The following is a 19,606-nucleotide window of genomic DNA, read 5'->3' as shown; positions in this document are numbered from 1 at the left end:
TTTGTCATTAGACTATACATCATTTCATCCCCTATCTCCAGGTCATCTTGCTACATTTTCCCCAAACTCTTGTTTACCTTACCCAGTTAAACACTCATTGTTATTTTGATTCCACTTACTTTTATTAACTCAGCTGGCAATATTTTCTTGACATTGCATTGAAAACAAAATGTACATTATCTGTGTTAGAAAATAAAATACTGTTTTTGTCCTGGAGTGGGGGGGTGGACATGTCTGGTCAGCTGTGGATTTACCAATCAAATGCTTCTGCTCTGTCATTGGCATGACCACCATCCAACGATTGGATGAGAGTGGACATCAATTTTGAGTATCATCCAATAGAAAAGCACAACGACAATAACTGACAGATGTGAGGATAGACTATCATTGTCAGCGCGCGAAAGATCAAAAATGATTAATTCAGAACAGGAACAAGCGGGAGGGAGAGAAAGCTAGCTAAAGGCGGATCAATAACACCATTCAATTTTATTAGGCAACATTTTTTTTATACCAATAGTACTGTCTTGTGGTCGGAAAGAATACGGAAGTCTTGATTTCACGGTTTTAATGCAGGTTCACTCTAACTACACAAGTAAAAGAAGGATAAAGTAATTTAAGATGAGTGTGGTGATCTCGCAACAGGTAAGAAATGTATATTTTCAAATTGTTAGTTACATTAGCTAGCTACATACAATACATAGTTCAACACATTAAACCAACGTTAACTTGGTTAATTTTGACTAACATTAGGTGGGGATTGAGTCCGCCATAACCCCATGCTAGTTAGCTCGCTAACTTCACCTGACTTGTTACTGATTGAGTTGGATTAGCTAGCTAGCAATTCTCGTCCTTTGGCTAGTTTGATCGACTGTTTGTTAGACATTTGCATAGGGAAACAATGTGACTGTGTAACCAATTAACATTGTGTGAACTAAATTACTATTCTAGACAGTTTTCTATGCTATGTGTAACATTAGCCACTATTGAATGTCCAGCTGGCTAACTACGGTAACCGTATGCTCTTTGTGGCAGCTGAGAGAGAAGGCGCCACAACAGCCATTTGGCGACCCAACATTGAACAACAGACAAGCATCACATTTAAGCAAGCAAGATCATACACCTAAATTTACAATCGTTTTTTTCTTAACATTTCAATTTTTCTATGTTTACGTCAGTTATACTTATGTCTTGTCACTAGAAAGAAGACAGACCATTATTATTTTGTAGGAAAGAGAGAATGGCATCGTCACCAGCATGGTTCCCTCAAACAACATAAACATTTGGTGAATTTCTGACTTTCCCCCCCCCCTCTGTCCAGGCACTGGAGCTCCCTGCTGAGGAACCAGTAGACGAGAGTGATTCAGACAGCGGGATGGGCTCACCAGTGGAGGAGATTGCTTCTAAAATGATTACCAATACTGTCGACTCGCAAGGTACAGTGACACAACATGGGTGATCAGTGCCTAAACAGACCACCTGACCAGAGCCCCCTGTTAATGTAAATAGGCTGCTCTGGACTGGGCCATTTGCTTCTTGATAAGAAACAATGGATTGTCTAGTCTTTGACTTTAGACAATCCAATCATTGAAGCAAACTACGGTACTTGGCTGTTCAACTACCAATGCAAACTAACCTGCTTACTTTAGTAGGAAATAGTTTGCTTTGTGATGTAAACGGAATGCCACCTTTCCCGCGTTTAGTCATTAAGATGGCTTGTAATATTTTTTTCCCAGATTCAGATGATGACATCACAGTGAACCGGCGGTCCCGTTGTCGGAAGGCCCTGAGAGACAGTGATAGCGAGGAGGTTGTGCCTGAGATAGCAGAGGCTTTGGTCCTGTCAGCATCCAGCGGGGATGAGATGGAGACTGCTGAGGAAGAGGTCAAAAGGGCAGAATTAAAGAGCAAGAAGATATCCCGGATAGCCCCTATCGACAGTGATGGCAGCACGCCAGAGGAGGAGGAAGAGCTGGTCAAAAAGGATGTGGAAGGGAAGAGGGAGAAGAGCCAGAGACACAGAGGGAAGAAAGAGAAGCGCCGCAAAGCTGTGGAGCGACTGAAGAACAAAGAGAGACCTGAAGAGGTGAGAGGTTGTGTTATAGTGACATTGTAAAATTCAGAGTTTTGATACAAAGTAAAGACTATTTTTCTAATGAAGTAAAGACTCCTTTTCCCGTCACTCTCTGTTTTGTAGGAGACCCCTTTGCCCCGTGCTCTGAATGACAGCGGCTGTCTCCTTGGTGACAATGACCTATATGATGCTGGTCTGGATGATGATGAAGAGGAAGAGTCTCTGGACGCCATCAGAGCAGCAGTAAAGCAGAAATCCAAGAAGCACAAGGTAAGAGCAACATTTTAAAAGTCCTATCTGTAGTTCAGGAGTAGGTGTGAGGTCACTAAAAAGCAAGCGTATGCCAGATATAAATCACCCAGGATAACTTTTTGAATGTGAAGTGGTTTGTGAGTTCATTTGAATTTGACTAATCTTACATATCTTTGTGTCTGTATATTGTGCTGTGCAGGCAGACGATGTGTCTCAGAACTGGGCTCTGTATCTTTTCCTCAGGAGCCTTTATTTGATGATGATGATGAGGGAGATGATGAGGCTGGACCGAAACAGCGTCCCCAGGAGAGAAAGGCAGCTCGAGCTAGCAAGGAGGCCATGAAGCAGCTGCATAGTGAGACCCAGAGGCTGGTCCGAGGTCAGTTTGTTCTACGTGCATATTACAATAGCGTGTCCCTATATGGAGTGCATTGCCTGTGTTCCAATATGCTTTGTTTCTACATGGCTTGCTACACACTTTTCCTGTGTAGCTTCTATTGTCCAACTCAGTGCTTCTTGTTGCATGTTCTTAATTCCTTTGCAGAATCCACATGCGGGCTGCCCTACCACATGCCTGAGCCCAAAAGCATCGACCAGTTCTTCAAGAGGAGAGCCCGACCTGAGGGTTCTGCTATGGCACTACTGAAGTGAGAAGACATTTATCTACCAGGATTTCTTTACTTCTACCTGCTTTGTCTTTGCAATTACTGAACTATGCTCGTCTAGTTTTGTCCAAATAATTTAAAGGGGCAATCTGATATACCCATTGATTCTTTAAGAATATAACTTATAAATGCCTCATGAGGTTGGTTCAGCTGTCGTACCCTATCAGAACCCAAAATAGCTTGTTTAACTCCTTTGTGAACAATATCATTGTATACAAACACTGTATAGTCTGAAAACATAGTTAAAACTATAATTGCATATAGATGGGGGGGCGGGGGATCTATACAGTTACATATCGCAATATTATTTCCAGTGATATTATATCGATAGTTTGACTCTAACAACAACATACAGTGGGGCAAAAAAGTATTTAGTCAGCAACCAATTGTGCATGTTCTCCCACTTAAAAAGATGAGAGAGGCCTGTAATTTTCATCATAGGTACACTTCAACTATGACAGACAAAATGAGAAAGAAAATCCAGAAAATCACATTATAGGATTTTTAATGAATTTATTTGCAAATTATCGTGGAAAATAAGTATTGGGTTGATGTCGGGTGATTGTGGAGGCCAGGTCATCTGATGCAGCACTCGATCGCTCTCCTTCTTGGTCAAATAGCCCTTACACAGCCTGGAGGTGTGTTTGGTCATTGTCCTGTTGACAGTCCCACTAAGCGCAATCCAGATGGTATGGCGTATAACTGCAGAATGCTCTGGTAGCCATGCAGGTTGATTGTGCCTTGACTTCTAAATAAATCACAGACATTGTCACCAGCAAAGCACCATCACACCATCTCCAGCTCCATACTGCATCGCGTCTGCCAAATTTTGTAACAATGCGCAAGGCTCCGTATAGCTCCGCATTGACATGATTGGTTGATGGTAGTTGGGGACAGGGGGTATAAACACACACTCACTTCCTTGACAACTTCCTTCACAACAGCAACCACTGCTCTGCGAAGAAGTATGAATGCCCTGACTTCTGCAGAGGCCGTATCCCTGTAAATGCTGCACGGCCAATGCGGACGTCGTATTGACCATGCATTGCCTTTTAGTATCGTGATAATATGGTATCGTGAGGTCCCGGGTAATTCTCAGATCTAATAGATGGTCAGTCCTTGCATCCATATCTCTGTCTATGAATTTGAATTGTTACATTTCTCCTGCCCTATCCCTCAGCTTTTTACCAAAACAGTGGCGGGGATTCCATTTTGTTATTGTTTGAACTCCATATTGCCCCTTTTTAAGCATATAAACCCCTTTTATTTGTATTTATTTTTTAAGGTCTGCCAAGTATCAGGACTTGATAAAGGAGGCAACCCCAACACCTCCTCCCCCCAACCCACCCAAGGAGTCCCAACAGCCCTCAGCCTCCCTGGACCCACCCTCCACCCAGACCCAAGCTCTCTCCCAGCCAACGGCCACTTCCTCCCCACACCAGGAGAACCACCGCAGGGCAGGGGAGACCTCTCCAACCCAGGAGCTCGACGACAATGAATTCCCACTACCTGAACTGGCCGCCATTATGCAGGGGGCTAATATTTCAGTGTTTGTTGGTGCTGAAATTCCACCACTAGAGTATATGGAGGCTGGACCCCCAGAGCAGAACCAGGCAGATCCCTCTGACTCCCAAGCCCAGGAGATGGAGGCAAAGGCAAGGGATTGGGAGGGAGCTCAGCCGCTACCTGCTAGAGCCAGCGTGGACCCCATAGCACCACCAATCAGAAAACTCAAGAAGGACAGGCTGGCCAGACTGAGGGAGCTGGGGGTGGAGCCCCCGCCTGTCCCCAAACTGTGTGCTGACGATGGGTCCTTTGATCTGGAGCCCCTTCAAGTTAACCCAGGTGAGAGCACCACAGCAAATGTTCAGCTCCATAAGGTCGGAGCTCTATAGCGCATTATTTTCCAAATGGTGGGTTTTGGTTTAAAGCCTTGTGTTTAGATGCATGCTTTTGTACATTTCATGTGGCACACAAAAGGATTTTGGTGGGTCACAACACAAGCACACTGTATTGTGGCGAAATGGGTGAGCTTGAATGTATTGGGTTGAGAAGAAACCCAGTCAAGTTGGTTGTCATGTATGGTCTTCTGTCGTTAACCTGTTTGTTTCCCCCCACAGGCGTGGAGGCGTTGAAGGAGCGTTTCCTACGTCACGTCCAGCCTGTGGCCCGGCCCAGAGGGGAACGCACCGTGCAGCTCAGCGTCATCCGTAAAGACAGCAGCGAAGAACTCCACCAAGACACTGTCACCACCACCATCAGGGAAGGGGAGGAGGAGGCTGCACACACCGCGCCTGGTACAAACACACACACACACGTTCTCTCTAAACTTCCACACACACACACTCGCTAAAGAGGCATCCCATACCATGCATAATAAGCCAATTTCCTGAAATCCACCACCACACACACATTTCCAAATGTCTTAATTCTCTGTCCACTGGCTGCAATATTCTTTCCTAACCAGCCTGGTTTCACCCTTTCCTCAGGTGAGAAGCTGACCAACCTGAAGTCCCGTCTGCAGCAGGCCATGGCCGTAAAGAGACGGGAGGATCGAGAACGCAAGGCCGCCCTCCATCGCCTAGACAACGAGGACTGTGGCGAGGAAGAGGAAGAGGAAATGACGGATTCCGAGGGGGAAGAGGTAAGAGTGGATCGGCGGCTTTGACCTTCTACCCCCATCCACCGCACCTGCCTCAGGCAGTCTTGGGTTGCGTGTCAGTGCTTTCCGTACACTTTTCGCAGTGATGCTCCGCGATGGGAACCTACACATTGAAGACCAAAGCATTTTTAAGTGGGAAAAATTAGACTAAGGGTAATAGAGGGAATGTCTTGTCTAATTAATGGTAATGGAACCATTAATTGTGTTGGTGTGTTTTCGGAGTTTGTCAAAAACCTATTTCTCTCCACAGGGTGTAGATGAGCTACTGGGTGGTGATGCTGATGGCGAGGATGAGGATGACGACCAGGATGATGATCAGGAGGAGGGCAGCGAGGCACAGAGGGGTGTGAGGAGCCCCTCCCTGTTAAGATTAAAGGGTCCCTCTCCCCCACCAGACATGCTCAACACAGACGGAACCCTCATGCTGTTTGCGAGCAGCTCCTGCTCGCGCACGGGGTATGTGTGTGTGGCGCTGATATTTGGGAGTCTCGGCCACGTACATAGGCTGACAATACGTGGCCTTTAGATTGCAGGCCTGCATAAGGCAAAGTAGAATGCGAGGTAGTGCTCCATGTCGTTGGTCATGGGCAGCCTTGTTGTGTGGAAAAGGAAGTGCTGTCTATATTCAAGTGTCCAGATGTCAGTGTCCTAGACTCCTTTCTCGACTGTACTGGATTCAAGCAATGTATTGAAAAGGTGTGTAAGCCAGCGTTTAATTTCGTCAACAAAAGTAGTGACTCAAATATTCATCCAACACAAATATTTCTGTGGTAATTGACGAGACTATAACTTTTAAATGGACTAAATTATTTTTAATTTCAGTTGACTAAAACGAGACGATTATCTCTGGGTTTTTGGCGAGATTCAGAGCTTTTCAATGATGAGCACAATTAATATTAGCAGCAGATATGCACAGGCTTTTTCAGCAATGGGAAGATAGTGCCTCACCTGGCACACCAGCTGGTGAGCTACCGGGTAGCAAGCGATGCGTGTGGGCAGATGGGCTCCGTTTCCAATTATACACTTCATTTCTGTTAATGTCATTTACTTAGGCACAATCTGTCAGTCAAATAAAAATCGCACTGCAGCTGCCTCTGCATCGCAACGGTACAAGGCACATGCAGTGTTCCAATGGAAATCAATGTACTTCTGGTGTACCAAAATAGATGCACTGTCTGTGTGATTAAGACATTACTTTTTTTAAACAATTAATGATAAAAACGAAATTAATGATCTTTTGGATTTTAATTTGTAGCCTCGCTCAACCTTTCCCCACTGTATTTCTTAGCCAGGTTCTGTAGCCAAGTCACTCTCTTTTCCTTGGAGAAAATGGCTTCATTCTAGCTCTTACCATTCAAAAGATATGATCCGTAATACAAGCGTATTTGTTTTTCTATCGTGCATTTTGCATTAAAAAAAAAGTGTTCTAAAATTTGGCTACTGGCGGACTGGACCGTTAACCGTTTTATTAGGCTACACACTTGTTCATTCATTATACCTCATTAGCTAGCTATCGCTAACAACCTGGGGGCACGCTCAGCAGGACACAAAGTTTTGGAACGTTGCTAGAAATATGCTATGGAGAACAAACATGCCACTGACGTGTTGAATCATAAAATATATAAAAAAGTATATATTAATGGAATTTCTATCTTCAACATTCAAGAACGTTTTTCAACTTACGGTTTCCCAGGTAACATTACCAGTAGCTTATAGTGGAAACATTTGGTGGCACAGAAAGGAAATGGGATAGCACACAAGTTATTGACAAAATTCCTCTTGCCATTACACTGACTGGGCAAATGACTTCTATTTTGAGTTAATTTGGACCCAGTGACTCTCGACTTGAGTGCTTGGACCAGGACTCGCGCACTGGGACTCAGATTTAAGCCATAGGGACTTGGGCCTCGATTCGGACTCAAGGTTTTGTGATTTGACTAAATCACTGGGCGAAACAGTCATTAGCTCCCATTCTACTTTTGGACAGCAATGTGGCTGCGGCATCTGAACCGGTTCATAACGATGGCAGTGACGTGACGGAGGTGCAACCCATAGTACTTTAGGGGACCATCTGGTGATCTGTGACCAGCTCGCTCTCGCAGAGCAAGATAATTATCACATGGCCAAGTAATTATATATTGTTATGTTTGTCATATTTCTGCTGTTGGGAGAGAATAGGATGTTCTTCCCCAAAAAGTTGGTAGGACAAGGCTATGTATGTTTGTGCCCATAGAAGTGAGTGGTTTATGTAAGCTATCGGTTAATGAGGCAATACTAGACCATCCATTATTCAAATGGCACAAATGTGACAGACTGAATGATATTTTAGTCAAAATGACTAAGACTAGACTACATCTAAAATAGAGTACCGAAATGAACCCTGGTGTACGTTAAATGCATATACTAAGTGAGTTAGTATGTGTGTGTTATCTCTCCCTCCAAGTTGTGAAATTTTTTGTCTTTCTTACAGGGATGGTGTAAAGAGGACAGGGCCCGGTGGTCAAGACAGTTACACAAAGATGGGTGAGTAGACTGAACATCTCACTTTCATAGTAAATTATCAGAACTATGCTACTTCATAAAATACTCTCATCCTTGATGCAATCAGGTGTCTCTTTTCCATTCTAGGTTAAAAAAAATAGGGGGGGGGGGCTGATGGTTTTGAAAAAGGGAGATTTCACTGGTAAAATTGTATTGCAAGTTCTATATCTCTTTTCTACTACAGAGGAAGAAGATTCTCTGTCCCTGGCCAAGGACAACAGTCACAACAGTAGTTTTGAGCTGCTGGGCTCCATGCTGCCGTCCTACCAGCCTGTTAACCGCAGCACCACAGGAGGCAGGGGCCTGTCAGCCAGAACCTTTCGCTCCCCCTCACCCTGCTTCTTCAGACCCAGCTTCCTGGGATCTGCCTCCAAGGTGAGACGCTGACCGTTTAGGGGGGTTTATATCCTGTATGTCTAGGGCACAGTGTTTTCCTTACCACTGTATGACAGTGTCAGAAGAGAGCCTATCGGAACCACACAGACCCAAGTATGCATGTCTCCCAGTAATGCATGCGTTATGTGAATTCAATCAGGGACCGCGGAACGATTTTGACTGGGGGGTGCAGTGACCTATGTGTGTGCTTGCCAATTTGTTTTCATTGGGCATCATAGTAAAGACTAATTTAACCGTAAAAAAATGTATTGCATTTTAAGGTGTCATGAACACAACCAGGCATGATGTTTCATCTGATGAACCACCTTTCCATCACGTCCGCTGTGATGGAAACAGGAAGTTTCAGGACCGTTAAAATAAAAAAACCGCTGACAGATCATTTGTTTGTTCAACATGTGATCTTTGTCGGTAAAATTCATTACGCGAGAAATGGTGGTGGAAACGCCTTTGGGCCAGTATTGATATAATAACCATCATATGGAAGTAAACTATGGTGTGTATGTGTGGTCCTCCACTACAACTCAGTTTATTAGGCTACTGATTAAATAAGTTACGATGAATCTCACAGGGTGGTGAAGGTGGATGGTGACGAGCTCGATGCTCCCTTTCAATAAATACCGAGGGTCTTATTCTGGTGACATGGTGATCGACGCTTGACTGCCATTTGACAATCTAAAAATCATTATCCATAATAAGCTAGTCTCATTGTGTGACCTAGCCTACCCACACTGTCTGCGAGCTGTTGGCTAGAGCGCACGTGCAAAGTCCACAGTAAGCACATTTGACTATTTAATGGCATGGTTTTTGTAACAAAACTATCGGTCGAGTTGAAAATGCGATGGAAAGACATGTTTTAAAAAAAATATTTGTTATTATTATTTCTTAACACCGAACGTGTAATGACATTCAGCGACTATTAGGCACACATGTAGCCTGAATTCATTGATGCCTCCACTGCTGATCGCATGCGTCACTGTCCCAGACAGTCGTCTCAGTCTACTTTCACCCCTGTTTTAGCGAGGGGGGGAATTCTGCATTAAATTTCCAACATTTTGTAGGCTATTTGTTGATCGACTTAGGCCTGCAGCTACTATTCTCTCATTACTTGTTGCCTTAGGAGACAAAAAATCCGAGCTCACCAGAACAATGTAATAAATGAATAGAATGGCTGTATCAGTAAAAGTCCTAAACCTAATCCAGTTGACATTGGTAAAGTTTTGTCTTCCATTTCTACTCACAGAGCAAGGACGTGTAGCGACCGGGGCAAGCCTGCAATAGCCTAACTCTAATAAAACAAATTAAAACGCCGAAAGATTTTCCCTTCAAAATGTCTAAATGAAGTAGGTTCCACCGGTTTCAAGGAAACAAAAAGCTGTGAAAACAATCCAACATGAATCTGATTTAGATTTCAGTTTGTCCTGGATACATATGTTTATGTAGTTGAAATAGCCTACAGTCAGCTTTTGTCACTGACAAAGACAGGGACCGTGCGAACGTGCTAACTGTGCATTCTGGTTCTCTCAAGATGCTGAAAGAAAGTCATTTCTCCACTCCTATTCCCAAGACTAAATTAACATTTGGTGTATCATTTTACTTCAAGAAATAACATTATATTAGGCAACATGTGAGAGTAATAGCCCTACAGTCAGTGTCTATATTTCAGGCTATGTTTAGGCTAAAACTTCTGTGTCCAAATGTGTATTTTTAGTTCAGATGAGCAGCAGCACCCCCCCCCAAACCCATACAGACATGTTTATTGTTAAGTTAGGATTCAGAAAGGCAGTTTCTATAAATGTTGAGACGGACTCCTTTGAGACTCATCCCCAGTATCTCATCCCCCTCTCTCTCTCCATCCCACAGAGCTCAGGGAAACTCTCCGAGCCCTCCCTCTCGCTGCCCGTGGAGGACTCTCAGGACCTGTACGCTCCCCCCTCCCCCGGCGAGTCTTCTGGCCCCCTGGGGGCACCGTCCCAGGGTCGCTTCTCTCTGGAGGAGGACTCCCAGCTCCTGGATGCCGACGGCTTCCTCAACGTGGGGCCCCGCACTGGCCCCCCACGCTCCCACAAGAGGCAGCTCCTACTGGCCAGCCTGGATGAGAACGCTATGGACGCTAACATGGGGGAGCTGTTAGGAATGTGCTCTGGGGGGTTCGGGACTGCCAGAGAGGGCGGAGTGGGGGGGCTTGGGGCCTCGCAGGAGGATGAATTGTTAGGGCTGTGTTCTGGAATGTTCCCTACCACACAGACGGAGGGAGCGATGGAGAGGAAGAGCGAGGGAGGAGTTAGAGGGCTGGGGGCGACCCAGGAGGATGAGCTGCTGGGGCTGTGTTCGGGAGTGTTCCCCACCACACAGGCAGAAAGGGAGAAGGAGGGAGCGGAAGGGAGGAAGAGGGAGGAAGCCAAGATGGAGTTGGAAATGGACCGAGACGATGACATGGATCAGCTGCTCGGCCTCTGCTCTGGGAAGTTTACTACTCAAGGTAAGCGTGTCTCCCAAGTACTGGGTGTACGTCTGGGTGATTGGGTGTAATAATGTTTTGGTTCCATTCCTCTCAATCTCTCTCCGTATAGGTGTCTCCCCCTTGCGATCCAACTCTAGCTACGCCCCACACTCTTCAACTGCGGAAGACCGGTAAAAACAGCTACCCTAATATTTTTTTCAACGCAGACAATCACTGACTCCAGACATTTAAAATGGAATTCAACAATATTGAATGTAGTGAACTTATTAGGAAATAAACTAAATGTATTGTAATTTATTAGAAAGTTAATTTATTTGTCCAAGTTAATAAGACAAAATGTAGTAATTTGTATTTTCCTGCACAGGAATATACCACTGTCTGTGTGTTGTGTGGTGCTCGTATGTCTAGTCTATGCTCTGTGCAGCCGTTAGCGATAATGCTAATGATAACCTTCTACTCTACTGGTAGATTGAAAGGCTTTTCCAAAAACCTTCTCAATTAAATGTTAACTACAAAGTAGCCTATACCTACCTGGCAGAATGATATCATGATTATTTGCATTAAACCAACCATAATTTATTTTGCTACAGAAACACTGCCAACCGAACAACGCTTTCTGGCTGGTGTGCACATGCATTAAAAACTGTGCACCTACAATTCAACATTTCTTAGATTTTACCAGACCTCAAGTTTTCTCCTGATGTAGTTTGAGCATTGTTGTGTACTTAGAACATCCCATTCTTGTTTTTCTATTTTTTTAAAGTGATTTTGAGGGTGAAAACCTGAAGAAAATGGATTTTGGAGAGAGAAAATAACAAAATCAGGCAAAAAAAATGAAGCTGATTTGATAGGGCCCTAATATTGTATCTGATGACTAATTTACCTTCTCGGTATCAATAAAGTTTATTAAATTCCGTAACGGAGTACTATGTTATACTTCTTGTACTTACCACTATGATATGCTCAGGCTATACATTCAAAGAAATCGAAAAATGTATCCCCGTAAGGCTAAATGCTGTTCTGTGCTGTTTCAGTAGAACGAGACTGGCGGAAGAGGATTGTGAGTTTCGACTTTTGTCAGACGTGGAGAGCCAGAGTGAGCAGGTAAGGCACATGCAATCGCACCTTTTGCATTGATGACGTATACCCCAATCAGTTTAACTCCTTCCTCCTTTCCTTCCAGGAAGACCATGATGGCGACGAGGATGAAGAGAACGAGGTAGAGGAGGAGGAAAGGGAGGCTGTGTTTGCACCCCGGCAAGGAAGGAAGAAAATGTACGTAGAGAACTGTTCCTGAATGATGAACTTACACAGCTCAAGTTTGTCACATGCACAAGTACAGTGAAATGCGTTTGGTGCTTGGTCTGTCAATATAACTTTAGGTCTTAGGATGAGTGTCTGTCGAATGTCCTGTTTTTGAAAATGAACTCAATTGCACAAACTGTAAACCCCTTTTATGTATCAGTTTCCTTCTGTGCGGTTTCCACACAGAAGGATAGTTCAAGCCCACTTTGTATTCATGTCGTCTGGTTGTGTTTTCCGCTCTCTGCAGGCGCATGGCAGAGTTTGTGGACTCTGAGGCTGAGCTCTCAGGTAGTGATGTGGGCAGTGAGGATGAGGATGACGGTGAGAATGAATATGAGGAGGAGGAGCTGCTGGACGAGCTGCCGTCTGATGAAGAGCTGCAGGACCAGGTCAACAAGATCCACATGTATGTACTGACGCAAATACCCACACCCTCAAAAAATAACATTCTAAATACCTCGGAACAAAAAGAAATCTTAAGAACTTCTATACTCAATACTATTACTATTGGGTTACCTTAACAAAGCACAATGTGCTTTATCTTCATAGGTAATGTTTGGTAGTAGAGAAGTTTAATTTGTTCATTTTTATTGGAAGAAGCAACTGATCACATGGCGTCTGTGTGGGGGGAAAAATGTTACCCTAAAGCTTAGTGTAACCCGCTCGTCTACAGGAAACAGGTCCTTGACGACGACAAGCGGCGACTGCGGCTGTACCAAGAGCGTTACCTAGCCGACGGGGACCTGCACTCAGACGGCCCGGGCCGAGCTCGCCGCTTCCGCTGGAAGAACATAGGTGGGTGTGTCCTGAGTTGGCGTCCTCCTTCGACAGATATCCTGCTTTTCTGTTCCACAAGCTTTATTCAACAGTCGCGTTTTAACCCAATGCCGTCTGTTTTTGTGGTGCTTTTCTCTCTTTAGACGATGGCTTTGACATGGACGGAATGGGGGCAGAGGGGGAGGAAGATGAGGAGGAGGAAGAGCTGGACCAGGCAGAGCTGCAGAGGAGGAAAGAGAGGCTGGAGAGGGAGCAGTGGCTACGAGAACAGGTACACTTCATGTACAAAAGTATGTGGACACGCCTTCAAATTAGTGGCTTCGGGCTATTAAAGCCACACCCGTTGCTGACCGGGCTATAAAATCGAGCACACCGCCATGCAATCTCCGCAGACAAACATTGGCAGTAGAATGACCTTACTGAAGAGTACAGTGACTTTCGAGGCACCGTCATAGGATGCCACCATTCCAACAAGTCAGTTTGTCAAATTTCTGCCCTGCTAGAGCTGCCCCGGTCAACTGTAAGTGCTGTTATTGTGTGGAAATGTCTAGGACCAACAACGGCTCAGCCGTGAAGTGGTAGGCCACACAAGCTCACAGAACGGATCCTCCGAGTGCTGAAGCGCATAAAAATCGTCTGTCCTCAGTTTTAACACTCACTACCGAGTTCCAAACTGTCTCTGGAAGCAACGTCAGCACAAGAACTGTTCGTCAGGAGCTTCATGAAATGGGTTTCCGTGGCCGAGCAGCTGCACACTAGCCTAATATCACCATGTGCAATGCCAAGCGTTGCCTAAAATGGTGTAAAGCTCGCCGTCATTGGACTCTGGAGCAGTGGAACCGCTTTCTCTGGAGTGATGAATCACGTGTCACCATCTGGCAGTCAGGGCTAATCTGGGTTTGGAGGATTCCAGGAGAACGTGATTATGCCCCAATGCATAGTGCCAACAAGTTTGGTGGCGGAGGAATAATAGTCTGGCTGTTTTTCATGTTTCGGGCTAGGCCCAATAGTTCCAGTGAAGGGAAATCTGAACGCTACAGCACACAATGACATTCTAGATGATTCTGTGCTTCCTACTTTGTGACAACGGTTTGGCAAATGCCCTTTCCTGTTTCAGCATGACAATGCCCCCGTGCGAGCCATGCTTAATCGCCCAACCGATACTTGATCATGTAGTGTATGTATAGCATATGGGAGTGTGTCGAACACTTGGTGTGTGTCATTCTATTCTGTCAGGGGAAACTCACTAGGAACCAAATGGCATGAAACAGGGAGGAGCCTACTTGAATTTCTCCAATAAACTCATATTCGTTGCGAACCGTTTTCCTACGGTTTGGACTAATGATTACTCCCCTGGTTTGTATCCTATGTAGTGTGTGTGTGTGTGTGTGTGTGGTGTCTCATGTTTGTCTAACACCCTTTGACGTTCTAGTCGGATGCTAAGGCCAAGAAAGGGGAGGACTTTGACATGGACGAGGAGGAGGAGGAGAAGATTGGCGGGGAGGACAGCCAGTTCATGAAGCTGGCCAAGAAACTGACCGCCAAGAAACTACAGAAGAAAGGTGAGCTGATGTACAAGAGAGATGAGATATAAAATATATATATAAGAAAGATGACTGCGAATTTCTCAAGTTACTCTTTTTAACCCTCCCCTTATCTCAATCCCTCCGTCTCTCTGTTTTGTTTTCCAGAGCTGCCTGTTGCACCCCAGGCGGACAGAGAATTCCCAGCTCAGAACCCCTTCCAGAGACCTTCTCAACCCACCATGGTCAGTACCTTCCTCATACTAGTCTGGACTTGAAGTCACCATCTCTCCTCTAGTGTGACACTTGTGATTTTCACTGTTGTGTAATCGGACGGAGCCTTCTAAGAATCTTTACTAGATGACTGCCTCTATGACCGTTTCACCTCCATTTAACCTGTGAACCCCACCTCAGGTGAAGAGGGGCTCGTTGCTTAGCCAGCCCCGCTCGGTCCTGCAGAAGCTGGCCTGTATCTCCGAGGGGAACCCGCTAGCCCCCCGCAACACCCGAGGGTTCGTCTTCCAAAGCCTATCGCCAGAGAAAGAGTCCTCGGCTGCAGAAGCCCCCAAAAAACAGGCAGGTCCAACCATAGAGAGAAAATATAATGGTGTTATATGTAACCCTGTGGGCCTAATGCACACAGTTGGATGATAGTTGGTCAGTATTGTGGCTACAACCGTGTGTAGTGTTTCAGTAAACATGTTTTGTTTTTCTTGAAAGCCTCACTCCATTCCCAACAGTTTATTTTTATTTTTTTCTGTAGAATAAAAACATCCATTACACATTTTAAGAGTTTCTTCTCTAGAACTTGTGACGGTTTGGTCATTACTGTACTTGTAATTCTAATCATGGGACTTTGGACTGTAGTGTAGTACCGATGTCTGACCATAGGGTGGTGCCAAAAGCCCAAGCTGTCAATGTTTCCCTGGTAAAAACTGTGTTAGTGCAGTCTTTGTTTGACTTGAACCATTGCTCGCTCTTATCCATACCTTTTTTTTCTTTCTTTTTTTTTACTATGTTTACATATACTGCAACTGGGTTTTTAGCTGAAAATGTGTACAACATGACATAATCCAAACTGGATCTGTGTGGAATATCTATATTATTGCATGTATAATCTCTGAACCGATCAGGGAAGACACAGCGTCAACGTGAAATTGTATTTTATCTCAGGGCATTAACATTGTCTTTTTAAAATTGGCTCAAATTTGTATTTGTCATGATGACATTTTAATTACAATTTAAAATGATGCCGGATCATGCTAACCAGGTTAAGACTTTTGGGGAGTTCTGTTTTAAACTGAGGCGTAATTGATGTTTTTAAATAGCTGTAGTACTGCTCCGAGTCATACAGACGTCCACAAACACAGCTGGACATGTATAATTTTTAATGGGACTCCACGCTGGTGCTAAAATCTCCCAAATAATTACATTCCAGTAAGAAATGAAGAATCCCTAAATCTGAATATTATCGTCATGGGGCGTTTGCTTCTAACGTGGTGGAGAGTTTGACAAGCTCTGTGTATCTCTGACAAGTTCTGGTCCATTATTTTAGCAACAGGAGTCATTTCCGATATTTAACTCTGAATATCTCTTTATTTCGCAGATGATGAAGAAGAGGGGACAAATCAAGGTTTTGGCCCCGGCTGCTAAGCGGCCATGTCGAGAAAACAACGCACCAGCAGCCAAAGGACCCCAAAGAAGTATTTTCTGTTACCTGGAGAACTGAGGTGCCTGATGTGCCAATCATACACCCATCCAGAGTGTGTACTACCTTGTAAAATCTGGTGTCAACAACATTCACACTTTCTCCCGGTACCCTATTGACTCTTTTGGACAACACTTGATTGTGTCCTACTTAATTTGTGTCCTGAATCTTTTTTATTTTTTTTTATCATGTAAATAGAATGGGTTTGATTTTATTATTATTTTTCGGATTTTTAAATGTACTTGTTTTAAGTTTGTAAATTAAAGCGTATTTTACCACATGCTCTAATATCTGTTTTATCCTGGTGTGTTCTATTCTACTCACATGCAGGTTGCTTGTAGGTAAATAGAGGTACAGCGCCTTCAAAGTATTCCTACCCCTTGACTTATTCCCCATTTTGTTGCTGCAGCCTATTTTCAAAATGGATTCAATAGAATTTTCTCTCTTCCATTTTACACACGACCCCATAATGACAAAGTGCAAACATGTTTTTAGAGATGTTTGCAAATGTTATTGAAAATGAAATGCAGAAGTCTAATTTTACATAATTATTCACACCCCTGAGTCAATACATGTTAAAATCCCATTTGGCGGCGATTACAGTGATGTCTTTTGGGGTACGTCTAAGATTTGCACACCTGGATTGTAAAAAAAGAAGAAAAAAAAGCTTGAGCTCTGTCAAAAAAAACTAGATTGACCTCGGGAATATTCACTGGTAAGCAACTCCAGTTGTATTTTAGGTTATTGTCCTGCTGAAAGATCACATTTTATTGGTCACATGCACATGGTTAGTGGATGTTAATGTGAGTGTAGCGAAATGCTTTTGCTTCTAGCTCCGACAGTGCAGTAATATCAAACAAGTAATCTTAACTACCTAATACACACACATCTAAAGGGGTGAATGAGAAAATGTATATATGGATGAGCGATGGCCGAGCGGCATAGGCAAGGTGCAATAGATATTAAATACAGTATATACATATGAGTAATCTAAGCTATGTAAACAATTTAAAGTGACTAAAACAAAACGACTGCATAGTTTCCTTAGGACTCGAAGCGAGGCGACCATCTCTGTGTCTGTTCAAAAGCAGACTGAACTAGGTTTTCATCTAGGATTGTCCCTGTGCTTAACTCCATTCTGTTTCTTTTTTATCTTGAAAAACTCCCCAGTCCTTAACGATTAATTACAAGCATACCCATAACATGATGCAGCCACTACTGTGCTCTAATATTTTTGTGGCAAATCCAATAAAACACTGAATTGCTTTGCAAAATATTTTGCAGTATTACTTTAGTGCCTTGTTGCAAACAGGATGTAAAAAGGCTTTTCACTGCCAATTCAGTTAGTATTGAGGAGTTAACTACAATGTTGATCCATCTTCAGTTCTCGTATCACAGCCATTTAAGCTCAAAATGTTTTAGTCACCATTTGCCTCATGGTGAAATCAATGAGCGGTTTCCTTCCTCTCCGGAAACGGTTAATACTGGGTATAGTGACTGGGTGTATTGATACACAATCCACAGTGTTCTTAATAACTTCACCATGCTCAAAGGGATATTCGATGTCTGCTTTTTTCTTTATTTACCCATCTACCAATACCCTTTGCGAGTCATTGGAAAAATTCCCTGGTTTTTGTGGTTGAATCTGTGTTTGAAATTCACTGCTCGACTGAGGGACCTAACAGATAATTGTATGTGTAGATATAGAGATGCGGTAGTCATTAAAAAAATCACGTTAAACACTATTTTTGAACACAGAGTGAGTCCATAGGGGCTCCCGAGTGGCGCAGCGGTCTAAGGCGCTGCATCTCAGTGCTAGAGGTATCACTACAGACCCTGGTTCGATTCCAGGCTGTATCACAACCGGCTGTGATTGGGAGTCCCATAGGGTGGCGCATAAATGGCCCCGTGTCGATAAGAATTTGACTTATCTTGTTCAATGAAATAAATAAAAGTGACTTCAGCACATTTTTACTCCTGTCTTGCCACAGCAAAGGGGTTGAATCCTTATTTACTCAAGACATTTTAGCTTTTCCTTTTTAATTCATTTCTAAAACTTTGGAAAAACATAATTCCACTTTGACATGGGGTACAGTGGTGGAAAAAGTACCCAATTGTCATACTTGAGTAAAAGTAAAGATAGAAAATGACTCAAGTAAAAGTGAAGGTCACCCAGTAAAACACGACTAAACACTAGTAAATATTCTTAAGTAAAGGTATAAATACTTTTAAATTATTTATTAAAGCAAACCAGACGGCACAATTTTTTATATTTATATATTTATCATTATCCAGGAACACACTCTAACGCTCGGACGTCATTTACTAACGAAGCAAACGTGTGGTTAGTGTATCCGCCAGATCAGAGGATGTAGGGAAGAACAGTGATGTTCTCTTGATAAGCGTGTAAATTTGACAATTTTCCTGTCTTGTTAAGCATTCAAAATGTTACGAGCACTTTTGGGTGTCAGGGAAAATGTACGGAGTAAAAAGTACATAATTTTCTTTAGGAATGTAGTGAAGTAAAAGTCGTCCAAGGTATAAATGGTGAAGCTCAGATACCCCCCAAGAAAACGATTGAAGTTGTATTTGTATTTATTTTTTTACTTAAGTACTTTACACCACTGATGGTGTAAAAATCTCAATTTAATCAATTTTAAAGTAAGGCTCTAACACAACTAAATGTTGAAAGAGTCAAGCGGTGTGAATACATTCTGAAGGCACCTGTATCTGACTTAGCTTCGGATGAAACCCTAGTTGGAGAAATGCCCCTCCCACCACCACACTAAATTTTGTGCAAATTTTGCATCGATGTCAGTAGAATTGTGCGAAAGTATAAGTAACATACTTATCGCATACTTAAATGTGTCCCTAATGTCACTCTCGCTCTCTGCACCTTAATTTTGCTCAGTCTTACCTTGGCTTCAGAATTTAAACAATAGAATAAATATAAGTTGACTTTTGACGGAATCATGACTGCCCCTTATTACTTCCATCCATTCTCTGTTGACCTCTAGGCTCAGATAGGTCCAGTAAAGATAATTGCAGTTTATAATCTAATGATTATGATAAGTGGCTAATAATAGGATCTCGTTAGGAGTACTTTTAATGACCGCTTTTATCTCTCCATCTCATTAGTCCATGGTGATTTAGCAGCAGGTCTCGGGGTTAGGGGATGCAGGAAGGCTCATTACACAACATTAGGAGCAGGCATAGGGGCTGGAATGAACCCCATGTATACCCTC

General features: G+C 43.5%; 1 protein-coding gene across 3 annotated transcripts; it reads left to right on the top strand.

Annotated features, from left to right (window-relative positions):
- The first annotated feature begins 382 nt into the window (after window positions 1-382).
- On the top strand, window positions 383-16,649 carry LOC109907596 (claspin). Of its 3 annotated transcripts, none has more exons than XM_020505652.2 (23): window positions 383-642; window positions 1,319-1,433; window positions 1,734-2,083; window positions 2,195-2,341; window positions 2,567-2,702; window positions 2,868-2,970; window positions 4,274-4,833; window positions 5,109-5,285; window positions 5,478-5,632; window positions 5,901-6,106; window positions 8,121-8,173; window positions 8,376-8,566; window positions 10,448-11,066; window positions 11,158-11,218; window positions 12,086-12,152; window positions 12,232-12,323; window positions 12,601-12,759; window positions 13,027-13,148; window positions 13,274-13,401; window positions 14,563-14,692; window positions 14,822-14,898; window positions 15,068-15,229; window positions 16,260-16,643. In XM_020505652.2, the coding sequence occupies exons 1-23, from the start codon at window positions 619-621 to the stop codon at window positions 16,380-16,382; spliced, it is 3,957 nt and encodes a 1,318-aa protein (XP_020361241.1). In that variant the 5' UTR covers window positions 383-618; the 3' UTR covers window positions 16,383-16,643. The 3 variants fall into 3 exon arrangements, with proteins under 3 accessions (XP_020361241.1, XP_020361242.1, XP_020361240.1); XM_020505653.2 differs by having other exon boundaries at window positions 12,083-12,152; window positions 15,068-15,226; window positions 16,256-16,643; XM_020505651.2 differs by having other exon boundaries at window positions 384-642; window positions 12,083-12,152; window positions 16,260-16,649.
- Window positions 16,650-19,606: the final 2,957 nt, after the last annotated feature.

Source organism: Oncorhynchus kisutch, linkage group LG17 (assembly GCF_002021735.2).
Source record: "Oncorhynchus kisutch isolate 150728-3 linkage group LG17, Okis_V2, whole genome shotgun sequence".
NCBI classification, from domain to species: domain Eukaryota; kingdom Metazoa; phylum Chordata; class Actinopteri; order Salmoniformes; family Salmonidae; genus Oncorhynchus; species Oncorhynchus kisutch.
This window is presented reverse-complemented; position numbering and strand designations above follow the sequence as displayed.

Coding starts and splice junctions, on each gene's coding strand:
- LOC109907596 (XM_020505651.2), top strand. CDS start 619: ATGAGTGTGGTGATCTCGCAACAG. Junction 2,342..2,566: donor AGAAATCCAAGAAGCACAAG/GTAAGAGCAACA, acceptor TCTTTTCCTCAG/GAGCCTTTATTTGATGATGA. Junction 6,107..8,120: donor AGCTCCTGCTCGCGCACGGG/GTATGTGTGTGT, acceptor TCTTTCTTACAG/GGATGGTGTAAAGAGGACAG.